The sequence below is a fragment of the Cotesia glomerata genome, linkage group LG7 (genome assembly GCF_020080835.1).
Source record: "Cotesia glomerata isolate CgM1 linkage group LG7, MPM_Cglom_v2.3, whole genome shotgun sequence".
In the NCBI taxonomy this organism is placed as follows: domain Eukaryota; kingdom Metazoa; phylum Arthropoda; class Insecta; order Hymenoptera; family Braconidae; genus Cotesia; species Cotesia glomerata.
Genome location: NC_058164.1, coordinates 23,370,508 through 23,389,886, shown reverse-complemented (window position 1 = coordinate 23,389,886; position 19,379 = coordinate 23,370,508). Strand labels below are relative to the sequence as shown.

Genomic DNA, 19,379 nt, shown 5'->3' with positions numbered 1-19,379 from the left:
GTTTCAATTCTAACTTTTCGAAGCATAAAAGTCAAGGGCTTTAAATTTGAAGGATAATATACTGCTGAAAGCAGCATAATTTCTAGCAAATATTCAATAATTCACATCATAGTTCTCGAAAAATATTATTATAAAATATTCACGATTAGAAAAACTTTCGAGTAACATTAATGTATTCAATTTAAAATTAAGTTACTTCCAGTAACTATAATAAAATTTTTACAATTTTGTTTTTTAAACAGAATCCAAAACAAGTTCTATAAATAGTTCATTTGAATAGTGAAATCTAATGCGAATAAATTACCAAAAATATTTTCGAATTGGTCTGAAGGACATAGTACGCAACACAGATCAAATGAATCATCAAAACTACCAATTTATCCAAAAACCGATCAAATATTCGACCACTTTCTAATTCTTCATCCCCTTCACAACCGCTAAAAAGGTATCATTATCCTTCCGATGCACCATATCCAAATCCAGCTTGAAGTTAGGGTTAGAATAAGATCCTTAGAGTCTCTGTAGATTAAAGTGGGAGTCAAAAACAGGCTAGAGGGGGTTATTACTTGGCATTTATTATTTCCATCAGCCGTGGAGGTTGACGGGGTGAGAGGATCTCGCTGGACCAATGAGGGTGGTTTCTGCGCGCGCAAATAGGACAAACTTTGGCTGGGTACCGCGCGCTAGGCCACAGACGCATCACTTCTTTGGCGACAGCCGTCGGGGTAACATCCTCGTTCTCTCTACCCTTTGTCCTTTCACCCTCTGTCCACTTAGTACTTTTATTTCCACATCAGCAACCGGTCCTTAAGTTATTTCTTCCTTCTCTCGTTGCCTTACCGTTTATTGTTTACCGTTTGTTACTTCGTGCCTTTTATTATTAATTCGGTTGTCGCATCCACTGTGCCTTATTACAGCCGTCCAATTGTTTAAAGTTGGTGCCAAAACAGTAATTACCTTAACCTTAGTCTTACCCTCGTGTGCTTAGATCAATCAAAAAATTTTTTTTTGATTTAGCCTTATATATTATTATTGTAATCGGTATTTCTTCAACCAATAAATCACCAGTAGCCTTTAGATTTATTCGTCACCGGATGAAAGATCAAAAAACCGTCCCACACTGTGCCTTTCGTAGATATATTTTTTCTAACCATTATATTCCTTATTTATCGTGCCTTTTTGTTACTTTTGTTGTCACACTTCCATCCTTCACCCTCCACCCTTCTACCCTTAAATTCCGTCCTTGTTTCTCGACTACGAAGCAAGTTTGTTTTTAAATCCGAGTAACGAAGATCAACCAGATCATCATGCTGAATTGGTAAGTCAATACACGCATTTATTATTCCGTTGGGGTTTGATAACCAAAATTACGACAATTGTCGCTAATAAGGGCTTGTTTGTCCAAGTTACCTTCCCTACAGGGTATAAATTTCGGTTCAAGGGGACAAAAAACCGTAATTAGATAGATTGTTGTCAATTAGAGGGTTAGAATAGTTGATAAGTAGTGTTTAACATCTTGAAACCGAATATCATAATGCCAGTGTAAATTCCCAAAGAGCGTCAGGGGGTTATTTGAGAGTTTCTATTTAATTAATGGGAATAAGTTGTACAAGGGTGGGCAATAATTTGCTTCTGCTTTTTGCTTTTGCTTTAAGAGTGAAGGTGTACAGGTGAATAGGGTCAATTTGGGAATTTTAACTCGAATTGAGGTAAATAGTGTTATCTAGTCACGCTATCAATCTCTAACGGGGTTGTTAGATCCCATTTAAATGTGACAACGGTAAACCCAGGAAAATATATTCGACAAAGTGATTTTATGATTGTGAGCAGGATTATAGATTTGGGACGTCTGATTGATTATAAGCTTTTGGTTTTTGTAGGGAAATTTTTAGTTCTCAGTGATTTAGAAGTTTTAGGATTTTTTTTGATTGAATTTGAAAGGGTTTGATTGTTATTAAACTATGTATCGATGAAAATGCTTGTACATAGATTAAAATTAATTTAGTTTCCAAAACATTTTTCTAAGGACCGCAAATTTGGAATAATTTGGAATTTTAAGCTTGTAGAGATTTTAAATTTAAAAATTAAAATTTTATTTTTGAAATTGTTGAAATTTCAAAAGTATGAATTTGGAAAATTACGTGGATAAAAATTAATTTAGTATATTAAATAAATTTTTTTAAGATCGACAAATTTTGAATAATTGGGAATTTTAGGCTTGTAAAGATTATAAATTGAAAAATAAAATTTTTGTTTTTGAAATCGTTAAAATTTCAAAAGTATAAATTTGGAAAATTATGTGAATTAAAATTAATTTAGTATTAAAAAAATTTTTTAAGAAACAAATTTTGAATAATTTGGAATTTTAGGCTCGTAAAGATTTTAAACTAAAAAATTAATTTTTTTTTAAATTGTTGAAATTTTAGAAGTATAAATTTGGAAAATTTCAATTTTTTAATAGAAAATTGATGCAATTTTTATAAATTCAAAATTTGAATTTAAAGTTTTCAGAAATTCGCGAAGAAAAATTAATTCTAAGATTAAAATTTTGAGCTTTTTGAACATTTTCAAAACTCAAAATTTCATTTTAAATTTCATCAATTTTAAAGCTTGGGGTTTTATTAAATTTGTTAAATTAAAAAATTTATTTGAAATATTGTAACTAATTTGGAAAATTTTAAGATTAAAAAATTCTCTTACAAATTTATATTTGTTAAAAAGGAAATTTTTTTTGGCAATTATAAAATTCAAAATTATCAATATTTTTAGCTATTTTTAAAGAATTTATAATTTATATTTTTATCTACTCAAAATTTCCTTAAATTGAATCTCAAATTAAAAAAAAAAAATTTCAAATTTAAAAAATATATTTTTAATTAATTTGTAAATTTAAAAAAATCAAAAATTAGCATTTTAAAAAACTTTTTCAACATAACAATAACGAGACAATATAAAATTCCTTCTCCATCATTAATTCCCAGAAACTTAGCCTCAAATTAAGCTGTAAACTTGATTTCAACTTCCATAAATTCAAAGTGACTTAATCCGAAGTTTAGCAGCAAAAAATGGTGCTCACATAAATTACCTTAATATGAACAATAACTGAATAAAAACTCCCTGAAAATTTACCGGGTGAAATTCAAAAATTATAACTTAATATAAAGCATCAAAAGTAATGGCAGTTAAATGGCAAGTACATTTGTTATTATTTCTGTAATGTGTATATCAAAGGTCGTGTTACTGGGGCAGCAATGCGCAGAAGTACTACCACTACTATTATACCAGCAGTCATCGCATCCCCCAACCCCAACCCCAACCCCAACTCCAGCAGTCGCGATTTCACGAATTCACCTCTACCTTCCACCCTCTTACAATCGTGCTTACTCTTGTGATCCTCTCCCCCTCTTCTCTCCCTTCCTTTTGAGCCGAGCACCCTTTGGACTTGGACCGTCGCGCAAACCCGGATATAAGGGGTGGTTCCCCGACTCAGTTAAGGTTCAAGCTCCACCGCGAGCAAACGTTCAGTTCGTCCTCGCTTACCAGACTAAGCCCAACAATTTTAAATCCAGCCTCAATTAAGTACTTTACTTTAAAGGCTCACCCTTTGAATTTACTTTTTAATATTTCGTGAAATCATTTCTGTGAATTTTTTTTAATTATTTCACTTTTGATATTAATTGCCATGTACTTTAAAAGGTGCTGCAGTTTCGTAGGGTTAATTTACTACTTTAAGACTCGGAGTCTCAATCGTAAAAAACCAAAAGTCAAAATTCAACGATCATGGGTAAATAAATATAAATAAAATTATAAATTTACCGAGTTTAAAGGTGAGAAGTGACAGTGAAATTGGGTGAGTTTTTTTTACATTTTTTTTAACAAAATTTGATACAGAATAAAACAATTTATTGTGAAACTAATTTATCTTTTTTATCGGTGAATTTTAATTTTTAATTTTACAATTGTTAAAAGTAATTTTAGTTGAGTGAACTTTTAGTGTCTGACAAAAAATTGGACGATTATAGCGCCAATTCGAAATGTAACATGTGTCTTATTGAAATCAATTCAACTTAAATTTATTAGTTGAAGTTTAAATCTATTACTGACTACTTGAATTAAATTAGTTTTTAAAATAGAATTTTATTAATTGCAATATTTTGATAAACTTTGACTGTAAATTAAATTCATAATCGGAAAATGAAAGATTACAATTAAAAATAGCTTTTAGTAAATTTATTTGGTTTTATTGTAGACAGAAGTCAATTCTCGACAATTTAAGGAGGTTCATTGGAAAATCACTTTTCAATTTTTGAATACACATACTTTTAAGTGTCTTTTATACGTAGAAATTTTATTTAATAATCCTTCCGGTACTAAATTTCAAAATAATAGCAATTAAAAATCGTAAATTTAACATGTATTCCCTATGCTGACTAAAGTTAGAGTGAGCATTTTATTGAATAACAACCAAACAGAAAAAAAAATTTTCTTGAATCAAGTATATTTTTTTGAAGAACTTGATATTCTTGATTGGAGTAGAAAAATTCTTGATTTAAGGAAATTTTACTTGATTTAATACAATTACCCTCTTCAAAATTATATTCTTGGTTCAAGAATTTTTCTCTTGAATCAAGTTGATTTTTTTTTCAGTGTACTTTTCTCAGAATTATTTTATAAAAGTGAAAATAATTAATTGAAGATATAACAAGTATTTTTTATCAAAAATAACATAAACGAGTGGTATTTATTTTTTTGTAAAAAATGTTTGAAGTTAGTGACTTTCGATATTATACGTGAGTGGAAGTAAGTGAGCGATAGTCTGTAAAGAGAGGCAGCACTAGTGGGTGAGAAAGAAACCAATAGCTTTAACCTATTGGTGTCTTTTTCTTGCCGATGAACAACCTTAAATTAAATAAAAGAAAATTTATTGACAAAAACTCTTTTAAATTAGCGACATTTAGTTTAACGTTTGAATAAAATTTTTTACCGACAATTATTTATTAATTTTTTATGATTAATTCAAACCTAAGTGGAAAAAAAATTTTTTGTTGAATTTAAGTTGACAATTATTAATTTTTGACTTTTTGTTCGATAAAATTTTTCAAAAAATAATTTTTTTGTGACGCTTGGGAAGCTAACTGAAGTTATACACTCACTATGAGACATTTTTAAGTTAAGGAGATCCACGCGAAGTAGTCAAATTTTTAAAACTTCCTGAAAATTTGTAAATTCAATCTTCATAGCCTAATAATTAATAACAAAATTTTAAAAAGTAAGTTTCCGGGATATTTAATGAAATAATTAGGTTTGAAAATTGTAATTTTTACATGTAGGTAAATGGAGATTCCACCAGCCGTGTATTTGATTAAGAAATTAATGCAATTAACGATTTAAAAAAAATTTTATTTACATTGAATTTGATTGAAAAAATAATAAGCTTTCGATTAAAACAATAAAAAAAGTAGGTTTCCCAACGTATTACGAAGATATTTTATATTTTTTATGAAAAATCGTTCGGAACTTGCGTTCTTTAAAGTCGTGTATTTGACTTGGCAACACCGCTTGCGCAGTTCACTCGGCGCATAAGTAACCACGGTTTTTTAAATGCTAGAAGATCTTAGTCCTCTTAGTTAGACAGTAAACATAAATAAATTTTAAGATTAGAGAACTCTTGCGGTGTTGTCAAGTGTATACCGGTAATTCAGAGTGCTATATTTTTTATTAGTCAATTAAACGTTAATAATTATTTAATGAGTAAATTTATCGGAAATTTCCTCAGAAATGTTATTAATTAATTTAAAAATTAATTTTAAGATGCATAACAAAAGTATTGCTACGTATTATTTTTTTATAGACATTCTTTACACTAGGGGGGTACCTGGATCTCCTTAAATATCTACCATAGTAATTTATAAATGGTTACACGGAACTAAGTACTAAATTATTTGATAAATCTTCAATATCAACAGCGTTCAAAAATTACAAGGTTTAAATCGACTTTTGCTTTATGTAATAAACCACAAGTGATTTCTGCTCTTTCTTCACCGACTCTAAAATTTATTAAATCCAAACAAATCTATCAGAGCAAAGTTAAGAATGAGCGATCGATTTTCCACCGAGGGTGCAGATAAGAGTAAGAAGAGGACTATGTACACAAAGGGAATCATGACGTGATACAAACTCGCCGGTTAGTTCGTTGATCCGATTCACCCGTGAATAATCTTTTCTTGAAGGGTCGCAATCAATGCCTCGATTAATCGGCACCATTTTAAAAATTTTCGAACCATAGACTTACTGCCAGATCCTATTTGTTGAGTGCAATTGTTGAATTATAAATTTTTTGGCTCTCTATTGGGACTAAATTAAGTTTAGTTTGGGTTCTCGGGAGCCAGGTGATTAAATTGAAACATAAATTGGGTCGAGTGAAGGTAAAGGAATAAAGTTTAGTGCAGATAGTCGAGAGAATGAGGGTTAGTCTGTCGGAACCTGCCAGTGATTTAATTTCCCACCAGAATACCGCATTACTCGTGTTATCTCACTGACTTGGCTATTCTTCTCAGCGTTCACTGACTTACGTTTTTTTTTATCTTGCTTGGGTTGTCACTCCCGGAGGAGTTGCTGACCATAAATTACCTTTTTATTCTTTTTAACCTCCTGAAAAATTCTGATTAGCTTTTCCAAAAAAAAAATTTTTTTTATAAGGAAATCCAAGTACCCTCCTAGTGTATAATGTTTATAAAAAAATAATACGTAGAAATACTTTTGTTATGCATATTAAAATTAATTTTTAAATTAATTAAGAACATTTTTGAGGAAATTTCCGATAAATTTACTCATTAAATAATTATTAACATTTAATTGACTAATAAAAAATATAGCACGCTGAATTACCGGTATACACTTGACAACACCGCAAGAGTTCCCTAACCTTCAAATTTATTTATGTTTACTGTCTAACTAAAATGACTAAGATCTTCTAGCATTTAAAAAACCGCGGTTACTTATGCGCCGAGTAACTGCGCAAGCGGTGTTGCCAAGTCAAGTACAAGACTTTAAAGAACGAAAGTTCCTTGTGATTTTTCATAAAAAATATAAAACATCTCCGTAATACGTTCGGAAAGCTACTTTTTCTATTGTTTTAATCGAAAGCTTATTATTTTTTCAATCAAATTCAATGAAAATAAAATTTTTTTTTAATTGTTAATTGCATTAAATTCTTAACCAAATACACGGCTGGTGGAATCTCTATTTACATACATGTAAAAATTACAATTTTCAAACCTAATTATTTCATTAAATATCCCGGAAACTTACTTTTTTTTTAATTTTTTTATTAATTATTAGGCTACGTAGATTGAATTTACAAATCTTCAGGAAGTTTTAAAAATTTGACTACTTTGCCTATATCCTTAATACTGCTTAAATCTATAAAACTGCAAAATATTATCGCTTAAATCCGTACCAATTAATTATAATCGACGAAAAATTCTTAAAACTGGAGAGAGAGCAATCAGCTGTTAGCACCGAAGCCGCCATTAAAGATATCAACCCTCAGGATTTTCAAAAATGTTAAATATTGGCGGGAATTTCAAACTTTAAATTAAAAGATAAATTTACACATAAATAAATAAATGATGAGTTTACACATTTTCAGGAAGTTTTAAAAATTTGACTACTTTGCGTGGATCTCCTTAATTTATCAAAAAAATACAGTACTATTTACGTAAATCTACCGTCTGTTAGTTTTTAAAGATTTTTGCTACTAAAATTCATCATAATTTTTTTTTAAACCATAAAAAATTCTCAACGCAGTCTTCTGTCAATAAAAAACTGATTTAAATCGTAATAAATGATAAAAAATAAGTAATCAGATCAAGAATTTACAACGCTTCATGATTAATCGAAGGTACCGATCATCAGTCGTTCAATTTCTATCTAACCGACGTTCGAAATGTAACTCGTAATGGCCGTTCTTGTTCTAAGTCACAAAATGGTTGTTTTTTGTGCTTTTTTTTTTATTTTTTACACAAAAGCGACTTTAATAAACAAAAATAACTGTAAAATTGATATAAATGCTCGAAATTTTCAGTCCAGTAGCTTTTATTTATGCAAAAATTTACTCCGTATTTTTTAGAGCGAAAAATGGTGATTTAACTGAAAGAAAAAAGAGATAAATCGATTGCAAAGGTGATAGTAGGATGGAATTGCGTGAAAATCGAGTGAGGTAGACTTCGACACACACAGAGATGATATAAAAGTACAGATAATATAAAACGTGAGAGGCAGAGAAAGTGGATGAAGGTAAATTCGTTGAAGGGGATAGAAAATGGGGATCGGTTGTGCTTGAGTTTGACACAGTGAGAGCCGGCGTTGCCTGGCAACCTCACTTCTAATATAAGGGTGTATTGCTATACTAGTACGGTGTACAGTCTACAATACAGTATTTGGATGGAGGATACAGACATACAAAGTATTTCTCCATAGGCGTGGATGCTTGCGCGAAATTTATGCCTCCGATAGCCTGTGTCACCGTGCCAACTTTGCGATACTCAACTCAAGTTTACTGCACTGAAGCTCAATCCTCTTAGTATGCTATATTGGACTATACTATAGATGTATTTGCGATCGCTAACAATGCAACCCACAAAGCAGCGGGCGACGACACAAAAAATTCAGATAATTGACGTATTTCTGACACCCAAACCTCCAACCCTCAACTTAAGCCCGATATAACTGCGCAATTATGGAGAGGCTTTTATGATGTGTACCAGATTGACCCTCTACCTATACTATACTCTATTTTGTAGAAAATGACGGTGAAGGAATGTGAAGACGGAAAAGCACAAGGGGTTTTAATTTGAGTAAAAGTCTGGTCACTTTATTCATTTTCTTCGAATAGTTATGCAAATCGGGGGAGTAATGAAAGTGTCTTCATTCCTTGTAGTATCGAGCCACCCGGTATGGTAAAGTCATTTGCTCTGTGAGTAAGATACGGTGGCACGTGTCTAAGCATACGAATTTAAATTGTTGTGCTGTATCTTGGGATACTTTGGAGGCTGGGGACACCAGGGATAGAAGGGACTAAACTGCTTAATTGGAGACTACTGGAGCGATTTATTTTTATTAGTACGGATTTCGTTAATTAAATAAACTATTTATAGAATTTATTTCGGATTTTATTTAAAAAAAAAAAATTAGAAATTTTATTATGGTTACTGGAAGTAACTTTATTTCGAATTGAATACATTAATGTTACTCAATGCAGTTGTTCTAATCGTGAATAATATATAATAATATTTTGGTGCATCGGAAGGATAATGATACCTTTTTAGCGGTTGTGAAGGGGATGAAGAATTAGAAAGTGGTCGAAAATTTGATCGGTTTTTAGATAAATTGATAAATTTTGATGATTCATTTGATCTGTGTTGCGTACTATGTCCTTCAGACCAATTCGAAAATATTTTTGGTAATTTATTCGAATTAGATTTCACTAATCAAATGAACTATTTATAGAACTTGTTTTGGATTCTGTTTAAAAAACAAAATTGTGAAAATTTTATTATAGTTACTGGAAATAACTTAATTTTAAATTGAATACATTATTGTTACTCGAAAGTTTTTCTAATCGTGAATATTTTATAATAATATTTTTCGAGAACTATGATGTGAATTATTGAATATTTGCTAAAAATTATGCTGCTTTCAGCAGTATATTATCCTTCAAATTTAAAGCCCTTGACTTTGAAACTGACTTTTGAGAAAATTAATAGTGATTGTGTGTAATTATAGTTAGTTGGAAAGGACTATCATCCTGGGTAAAAAATTTCAACAGTTTTGGAACAAATGACAATTTTTGATGATTGATTTGATTCATTTTTTGTGTATCTATCTTACAGATAAATTTGGTCTGTTTTTGCGTGCTATTACCGTCATACCATCTCAAGACTATTTTCGGTATTTTATTTAATCTGTTTTCGATAGTCTCAAGATTAAAATCGGATTTTTTTATTCAGATTGTCAGGCTTTTTTTGATTGCATCCGGGCCAACTTTAGTCTACTTTTATCATTCAGACATTTAGAGTCAAAATCTTTTGAAGTGCCAGAATAAATCTTACCTTCTTTCTCCATAATGATACTATTTCAACGAATTTTCGATCAAAAATAGTAGAAAATTTTAATTGAAGTTTAAAAACAAAACAGCAAGTTCAAGTACAGATTAATCAGACTAAAAACAGATCAAATTTTTCGGCCCAGTTTTATTAAAAGCACTCTAAACAGGATAGATGTTCAACTATTTCAACGCCCAGGTCATTTAAAAATAAAACAGATCAAAAACTCTTTAAATAGTAGATCGAAAACAGTAAATTTTTTTTAAGTTTGGCTACAGATCAAAACTTTCAAGTTCAGTTCATTCAAATTCAAGTTTAAATTTTTCGAAAGGAAAAGAGAAGTGAGATTTTAATAAGAAAAATAGAATCTAGATCTGTCAATCATAATTGGCAAGGCGGTTGGGCGCCAATTGGCTCTGCGGAATTGGTCCTTAGAAGTAGGAGCCGTGAAGAGGATTTTTATCACTGAATCTGCTGATTTGAAAACTTTTTAGGGCATGCAATGTCTTTCGAATTGAAATTCCGTTGATGTATAAAGAATAATCGTGTGTTCACCCGAATTTCGAACAAACTCTGTACTTTCGAAGCAAAAATGAAGCTCTAAGCCCCTTAATGAGGATGTTTAAACAATCAAAAACAAAAAAATTTTCTACAAAGTAACTAAATTTTCAAAATATTTGCATCATATCAGTATAATTCAAAATATATTCCTTTTTCTTTCCTCAGTCTAGCATACCTGAGGGTGAAAACTAATAAATCCAGCTTGCGTTGGCCCGACAGACCATAATCCTTCGCCGGGTACCCAAAATTCCCCTCGTGGCTATGCAAGATGCACACAGCAAGAAAGAAACAGGAAAAGGCGCACAATGCGAGAATAAAAAGATGTAAATATGAAGCCTTCTTGTTGTGTATTATTCTTATTACCCTTGTCTGATGTCTGCATACACTAATGTTAACACAGACGTCAGACATGCAGCTGTGTATGCTCTCAGACCGTTGGGTTAATTCAACGGTACTAAATGCAACCCAAAGCCACTGGATGCCGACTAGATCGATATATAGATTCACAAGTTTTAACTCAGGGGCTTCAAGTCATCGTTACTATTGCAGTTCCTCTTAATTTTCTTCTCTATTACTCCATGCAGCGTATAACATGGAACATGTTATGAATTCTATGCATACATACATGCACTTTGAAGGTCCCCGAAGGTTTTCTAGGACGGCAAGCTTTCCTCTTGAGCACAGAAACTCGTTAAAAATAAATTGGCATCGATTTCCTACACCGACGCTATCAACCGAAATAAAATTAATTGTTCCAAACGATCCTTTTTAATTGGATAATTAAATACCATTCGACTTTGACTTACTTGTTGCTTTGGTTTTTATAACCTTCTAGACTCTTTTGATCTTATATAATCTGATATGAATAAAAAAATGTGACTTGATTTCTGTAGAAATAATAAAAACTTTAATTTTTCTGTTCCAGTCAACTGACTCTGGAGGTTTTAGCAAACAAAAAGCACCATTACCAGCCACGATGTCGACCTTATCGCTCCGAATTTCGATTCCGGAAAAGAATGCCACCAAGATGATGCAATTTGACCCTAGCACGTCGGTGTTTGATGCGTGCCGTATTATAAGAGAGAAATTGGCTGAAGCGAGCAACATGGGACAACGTAAGTAGATTACTTCGAATAATTAGACTGTTAATTAATCGAGTTATTGAGAATATTATCAGATAAGGAGACGGAGAAATGCGTTTTGATTTTGAGGGATGTAGATTCAAAGAGGAAAATTTAAAGTTTTAATTGTGAGCGAAATATTGGAGGTAGAAAAAAATTATAAGAGTTTTTTTGTGGGAAATTTAGGAGATCCAAGCACCCTCCTAGTGTAAAGAATGTCTATAAAAAAATAATACGTAGAAATACTTTTTTTATGCATCTTAAAATTAATTTTTAAATTAATTAATAAAATTTTTGAGGAAATTTCCGATAAATTTATTCATTAAATAATTATTAACATTTAATTGACTAATAAAAAATATAGCACTCTGAATTACCGGTATACACTTGACAACACCGCAAGAGTTCCCTAACCTTCAAATTTATTTATGTTTACTGTCTAACTAAAATGACTAAGATCTTCTAGCATTTAAAAAACCGCGGTTACTTATACGCCGAGTAACTGCGCAAGCGGTGTTGCCAAGTCAAATACAAGACTTTAAGGAACGGAAGTTCCTTATGATTTTTCATAAAAAATATAAAATATCTCCGTATTACGTTCGGAAAGCTACTTTTTTTATTGTTTTAATCGAAAGCTTATTATTTTTTCAATCAAATTCAATGAAAATAAAATTTTTTTTAAATCGTTAATTGCATTAAATTCTTAACCAAATACACTGCTGGTGAATCTCCATTTACCTACACGTAAAAATTACAATTTTCAAACCTAATTATTTCATTAAATATCCCGGAAACTTACTTTTTTTTTAATTTTTTTATTAATTATTAGGCAACATAGAATGAATTTACAAATTTCCAGAAAGTTCTAAAAATTTGACTACTTCGCGTGGATCTCCTTAACTGCTCAAGAAAAATTATTCTTGTCAATTTTGTCATATTTTTCATATATTGGCTTGAATTTCCATTTAAGAGTCATAGAAGAAAAATTTAATCAACTCATCAGAAAAAAAAAGTTTTTCTTGATTTAAAATCCAAAAATTCTGAAGAAAATATTAAAAATATCAAAAAATTAGAAGAAACCTTTTTTTTTTGGAAAAATTAAATTCTCTACAAAAAATATTCTGATCAATTTTAACGTGTCTCTAATGGTTTATTTAAAAAATTTGACCTTTATTGATGTATGATGGAACGTAATAGCTAATGTAATTTAATAATTATTCGTTATAATTTGCTTAATATTGTTTTACACTATTGTATAAAAATTTTTTGTATTTACCTTAGAGGGTCGCAAGGAGTTTCGACTCCATGGCCTTAATAAATAAATAAATAAATAAATAAATAATAATAATAATAAATTTAATATTTATTTTTTTAGAAGACTGGTTTTAATACTTTATAGATATTTTCTGACGTAAGTCATTGAAAATTTTCAGATTATTGGCTATTCAGTCTAATACAACAATTTTTTTCTCTAATTTTTCATAATATTGTCGAGTTTATCATTAATAGGTGACTGAATAGTAATTCTGGACAGAGTCTTAGATAGCTTAACAGGTAGAGAGCCTTTGGCGCGTAACCAAAAGATCCAGGTTCGAGTCCTGGTTTGGGCCGTCCGAATTATTTTTTCAGTCAAATTTATCTTTAATGACAAATTTAGATATGAATTGAAAATAAATTGTTTACGCCTGGAGGGAAAATACAGGCTAACAATATTATGAAAAATTAGAGAAAAAAATTGTTGTATTAGACTGGATAGCCAATAATCTGAAAATTTTCAATGACTTACGTCAGAAAATATCTATAATAATAATTAAATTATCCACGATAACTTTTTAATAATAGATTTTTTTTTCCAGCCAAAGATTACGGGTTATTCCTGGCAGACGAAGACGCCAAAAAAGGGGTCTGGTTGGAGCCCGGCAGAAACTTAGACTACTACATCTTGCGGAACGGCGACTTACTGGAGTACCGTCGAAAGCTGCGAACATTAAGAGTCCGCATGTTAGACGGAACACTAAAAACTCTGTTGGTGGACGACAGTCAGCCAGTGGCGAACCTGATGGTGGTGATTTGTACAAAAATCGGGATCACTAACCACGACGAGTACTCTTTGGTTCGCGAGTTCTTGGACGACGACTCTGAGAACCAGAAGCCTGGTAACTTTGGGACCCTGACACTCAAAAGACGCAAGGAAGACAAGGGAGAGCGGGATGCAAAGATGGACCAGCTACGGAAGAAGCTCAAGACAGACGATGAGATGAATTGGGTCGACCCCAGCAAGACGCTCAGAGAACAAGGAATTGATGAAGCGGAAACCGTTTTACTGAGACGGAAATACTTTTTCTCGGATCAGAACATCGACAGTCGCGATCCCGTCCAGTTATCTTTACTCTATGTTCAAGCACGAGACGCTATTTTGGATGGTACTCATCCAGTGACGCAAGAAAAAGCCTGCACTTTTGCAGGGATCCAGTGCCAAATTCAGTTCGGTGACCACAAAGAGGACAAGCACAAGCCCGGATTCCTCGATTTGAAGGAATTCCTCCCGCAATCCTACGCCAAAGTTAAAGGAATTGAGAAGAAGGTCTTCGCTGAGCACAAAAAACACATCGGATTGTCGGAATTGGATGCCAAGGTCCTCTACACTAAAACTGCAAGATCCCTCAGCACTTACGGGGTCACCTTTTTTTTGGTCAAGGAGAAAATGGTGGGAAAGAACAAGCTAGTCCCGCGTTTGCTGGGTGTCACTAAGGACTCGGTCCTCAGGCTGGATGAGAGGACCAAGGAGATCCTCAAAACATGGCCGCTGACCACTGTCAGAAGATGGGGAGCTTCACCGAACACCTTCACTCTCGACTTTGGAGACTATTCTGACCAGTACTACAGTGTCCAGACTACCGAAGCTGAGCAAATTCTTCAGCTAATTGCGGGGTATATTGATATCATCCTCAAGAAGCAGAAGGCTAAAGATCATTTTGGGATTGAAGGAGATGAAGGGTCTACTATGGTTGAAGATAGTGTTTCTCCGCTTAAGTAAGTTTTTAGGCTATTTTTCAGGAATAGATTCAGATTTGAAGAATTTTGTTTTATAAATTGCTTGAAAAATTACACTGAAAAAAAAGTTATTTCCTCCAGAAAAGAAACTGGTATTCCTGTGTGGAGAATTCCAAAGCTTTTTTTTCTACACTAAAAAGTATAGTGGTTTTTTTGAAACTCGGATTCTTCCTCGAGAAAATACAAAACTAAAAATATGGCTGACTTAACCTTATTTGACACAGATGCAAGTGTGTTTAGGATATTTTGGATTTTTTTATTATAATTAATAAATTAATAATTATAATTTAATTAATTATTAATTTATCAATTATAATTAAATTAAGAAAATTCAAATTAATTATAACTAGCAACCTTGCAGTCACTATGTGACTGCCGTGACTTGTGAACTATAAAAAATTTAAATTTTGCTTTATTAAATAATGACTTTTGTTAAATTGCACTGTACTTTCTTAAATACTGACGTTTTTAAAGATATAAGCTCATCCCGATTTTATACTCATGAAGAGCTTTCATTTGAGTATCCACATGCATTTTGATATATTTTCCATATATTCATATATATAAATATATAAAATATATGAAAGTTGATGTGGGTACTCAAATGAAAGGTCTCGATGAGTGTTACATTGGGATGAACTTATACTTTTAAAAATGTCTATATTTTACAAGATAATAGGTCATTTCTTAATTATGTATCTAGAGATAGAGTATTTTCGAATGCAGCCTAAATACTTATCATAATAAATTGACTATCGATTAGAATGAAATGAAACCTTAAAAAGGCACAAATTCAAGTCAAGACCTTTGCAATGACACTGAATTTCACTAAAAAAAAAAAACCGATTTTATCATATGGCTATCCTGAAAACAAAATTTTTCTTATTCTCTTGATAATATAGATTAAATTTAAGAAAATTTAATTAATCATAATAATTCAATTTTAAAAAAACTTTGGGTGAAAAAAAACTTTTTTTTCAGTGTCTTCAAAATGCTTTCTTAAAACTTCAAATCAAAATTAAAAAAACCCTTCTAATTAGTGACTAATTTTCAGTAAAACAATAAAATTTTGACCTTCAAAAATAGTTTTAAAAATATAAATCACGTTTTATTTTGATAAAAGTTATCAAGACACTATTTATCGGTTCGACTAGTTTTTTAAATCACTTTAACTCGATAATTAATTTTTAATTAACAATATCTATTGCACAAGGTCAGCAAAATGGAAGAGTTCCTACGTATACACCGTGAAAAATACGTTGCTGAATTGTTAGCAATTAATCAGTTATTTAGAATTAGCATTAGTTGCATTTATAATTCATAAATTTTGCAAAAGTTAATTATGTTTAATAAAATATTTAAATTTCATTATTTTCAGAGCGACGATAATGCAACATGAGACTAACAATGTGGGCAAAGGAAGCGTTGAAGCTGTTTCAGTAGCGATACCAGCAGTCATGAGAGCCGGCGGTGACGGTAAGCAAAAATCATCAATTTATCACGTCTTTATTGAAGTATCCACTGTTTAAAGCATATATCAAGCCCAAGTTTCCTAATAACTCATAATTATAAAGTTATGACCATCAATTACAACCTCAAACCACAATTATTGTGTTACTGACCGAGCAATTGGAAACTTATGCTTGATAGAACCGTTTCACTTGTACAGCACTTGCAATTTTCGCTGTAAATTCAAAAAGTTGAGCTTTGTGTGTTCCGTAGTTAAGTATTTTTACAGGACAGACAAAGGCGGATTTATGATTTATTTTTATTTCTTTTAAGGATCTTCTTGCGCTATTATCTAGATATTTATAGTAATTTTGTGAGCTTTTGAAAATATAAAAGACTTATCAATTTTAATCTTGAAATTTGGTAATTTTGCGTAAGAGCATCCTTAATCTTATGATGTTATAATTTGAGCTTTTGCATGGTAAAATCTTCCAGGAGCAAGACCCTATGGAACAGGACATATGGGAAGTGCTCAGTACACAACTATCAGCGGACAAGTCAATATTGCACATGCGCCACCTATGGTAAGGAATTTTTATTGGAAAAAAATTCAGGGTTGCAAAATTAGCACTTATTGGTCATAAATTTGAATTTTTAATCATTTTTTTCGTTGGTTTAATGAAAAAATTTTTATAATTAAATTATATTGTAAAATAGTGGTAAAATTTTATTACCACACATAATTTGAAAGAATTTGATGATTTTTAACAAAGCTAAAAAGTTAATTTTATTTAGCTAAAAAATTAAGAAAACGGTTGACTTTAAAGACCATCCCTGCAACTTTCCGCTAATACGAATTCCATAATTATGCAGTAAAAATTGCACTTATTACGTTTTCAAGCTCAAAAATATAATTTTCGTATCATTTTGAGCTCTTCGAGCTCAAAAACCTAAGAGGAGTTTCATAAAACACTACACAGAAAAAGAAATTTACTTGAATCAAGTAAATAATTTTGAAGAATTTCATTTTCTTTACTTGAGTAGAAAATTCTTAAACTAAGAAATTTTTCTTGGTTTAAGTAAATTTTACTTGATTCAAGAATTTTTCTTCTTAATTTAAGACAATCGAACTTTTCAAAATTATTTTCTTGGATCAAGAATTTTTTTCTTTATTCAAGTTAATTTTTTTTTTCTGTGTATTTTTTGAATTTCCAAACTGCAATATCTTTTGATTGAATAAATTGACTTTTACGCGGTTGGCGGCATTCGACGTAGTTCTTCTAGCCTCATGAAGAATTTTTGAGTTTGAATTGATCGAACAAGGAATTCCGGAGTAATTCCGAAAAAAACACTTTTTTCGGTTTTCTTTCATTCACGATATTTCTCGAACGAATCAACCTATTTTGACCAGCTTGGTGGCTATCGACGTGGTTTTTTGATGTCAAAAGCTAATTAGTTTTTGGAATTAATCGGTAAAGCCCTTTAAAAGTTATTCCAAAAAAACCACATTTGGAAAAATTTTTTTTCGTTGTTTTTTTGAGATTTGGAAAAATATACTGGTCCGAATCGGTCCAAATTGTATTCAAAATCTAAGTTTGGCCAAGCCTTTTCGAATGATCCTTTCAAGCAACCGCGATGAAATCGGTCGAAACCGTTCAAAAGTTATAAGCGGTTCACATTTTTACTTTTACAGACACACATACATACAAACATAGCGACAACATCGCGGTAATAGTTAGGAAAGCTTTCTGTGACCTTAAAACGTCGAGATTTGATGAAAATTCGATTTTTGCAAAATGTGGTAAAACCAATAACTTCCAGATTTTCGAAAATCTTCGATTTTCTTAGCGGGAAGTTAAAAATTTTTCTTTATTCAAATTATGAATTTCTTAAAAATATTTTTCTTTATTAAAAATTTTTTTCTTGAGTCAACTTGCAAGAATTCTCAAAAATTTATAAAAAAATTTGCAACCCTAAATAATTTTTAAAAGTAACCAAAGTCTTGGGAGCCTAAATTTCAACAAAAATAGGTGTCGCAAGATTTTTACCGACTAGTTCTATGCATGATTTCGAAAGAAACCTTCTATTTATTAAAAAATAACCATACAAGGTTTCTTAGCTTTAATTAATTGTTGGCAGCCTTAAAATATTCTTGTTCATAATTAAAATTATAATAAAAATCACGGGTTTATAATAAATTATTCAATTCGATTTTTTTTCATGCTAGGCGACTTCTATTGCGGACAAAAAGTAGGTAACATGGCATTAAAAATTCAAATTACTAAATTTTATTCTCATTAACAACATCTATTTCGTAAAAAAGAAAATTAATTAAAATTTGAAAAATGCTGTCAATTTAAAAACGTGTTTACTAAAAAACAAATTAATTAAAACAACTAATAAGAAAGAACCAGGGAATTGATGATAAATTTGTCATAGGTACAACAAACGAAAGTAACTTCAGTTCTGTCGGAGCCTCAGCGCGCACTGATATCGACAATTTCTGCCGGACACGAGATAATCCACATAGCGGAAAGCGAATTAACAAGCAAAGCCCAGCTTCCAGAATTAGGGAACGATCCTGCTTCTTTGAAGTGGATCGCCCAAACAATGGTCACTCACAAGCAGAATGTGGGCACCCAGATAGCAGAGATGAACGCCGCGACTGCCCAGGTGGTAACTTTAACATCCGGGTCAGCGGAAGAGGTTGATCACACTGCAGTCGGAGAGGCGATTTCTACAATCGCTACCAATCTTCCTGAAATGACCAAAGGGGTCAGGATGATTGCTGCTCTAATGGAAGACGATACTTCGGGAGACAGGTTGCTAGACGCTGCGAGGAAACTTTGTACTGCCTTCTCTGATTTACTAAAGGCTACGGAACCTGAGACTAAAGAGGTAAGTGTTTATCTCAAAGTTCTAAGGTGATTAATTAATTAATTTTAATGAAATTGCAATCAATTCGAATTTGGAGTTTAAATTGTTGATCTGTAGTGTAGCTTCTATAGAAATTTTATATTGTTTTTAATCAACTATTTAAAGTATAGAGAAGAGTCTAAAGAGCTTCACTTTTGCTTCGAGATTACAG

The 19,379-nt window shown here is 31.4% G+C and overlaps 1 protein-coding gene across 6 annotated transcripts in view; it reads left to right on the top strand.

Annotated features, from left to right (window-relative positions):
* LOC123269346 (talin-2) overlaps positions 1 to 19,379 on the top strand; it is a 53,556-nt gene that overhangs the window by 23,437 nt on the left and 10,740 nt on the right. For 3 of the 6 annotated variants that reach the window (XM_044734964.1, XM_044734962.1, XM_044734967.1), the window contains 5 exons: positions 11,593 to 11,782; positions 13,645 to 14,821; positions 16,221 to 16,318; positions 16,787 to 16,875; positions 18,731 to 19,189. In XM_044734964.1, the coding sequence (XP_044590899.1) occupies positions 11,644 to 11,782; positions 13,645 to 14,821; positions 16,221 to 16,318; positions 16,787 to 16,875; positions 18,731 to 19,189 (1,962 nt within the window). In that variant the 5' untranslated portion in view covers positions 11,593 to 11,643. Of the gene's footprint in view, positions 1 to 716; positions 1,319 to 3,828; positions 3,851 to 11,592; positions 11,783 to 13,644; positions 14,822 to 16,220; positions 16,319 to 16,786; positions 16,876 to 18,518; positions 18,542 to 18,730; positions 19,190 to 19,379 lie in introns of those variants that run through there. The other 3 variants (XM_044734963.1, XM_044734965.1, XM_044734966.1) reach the window with 3 other exon arrangements.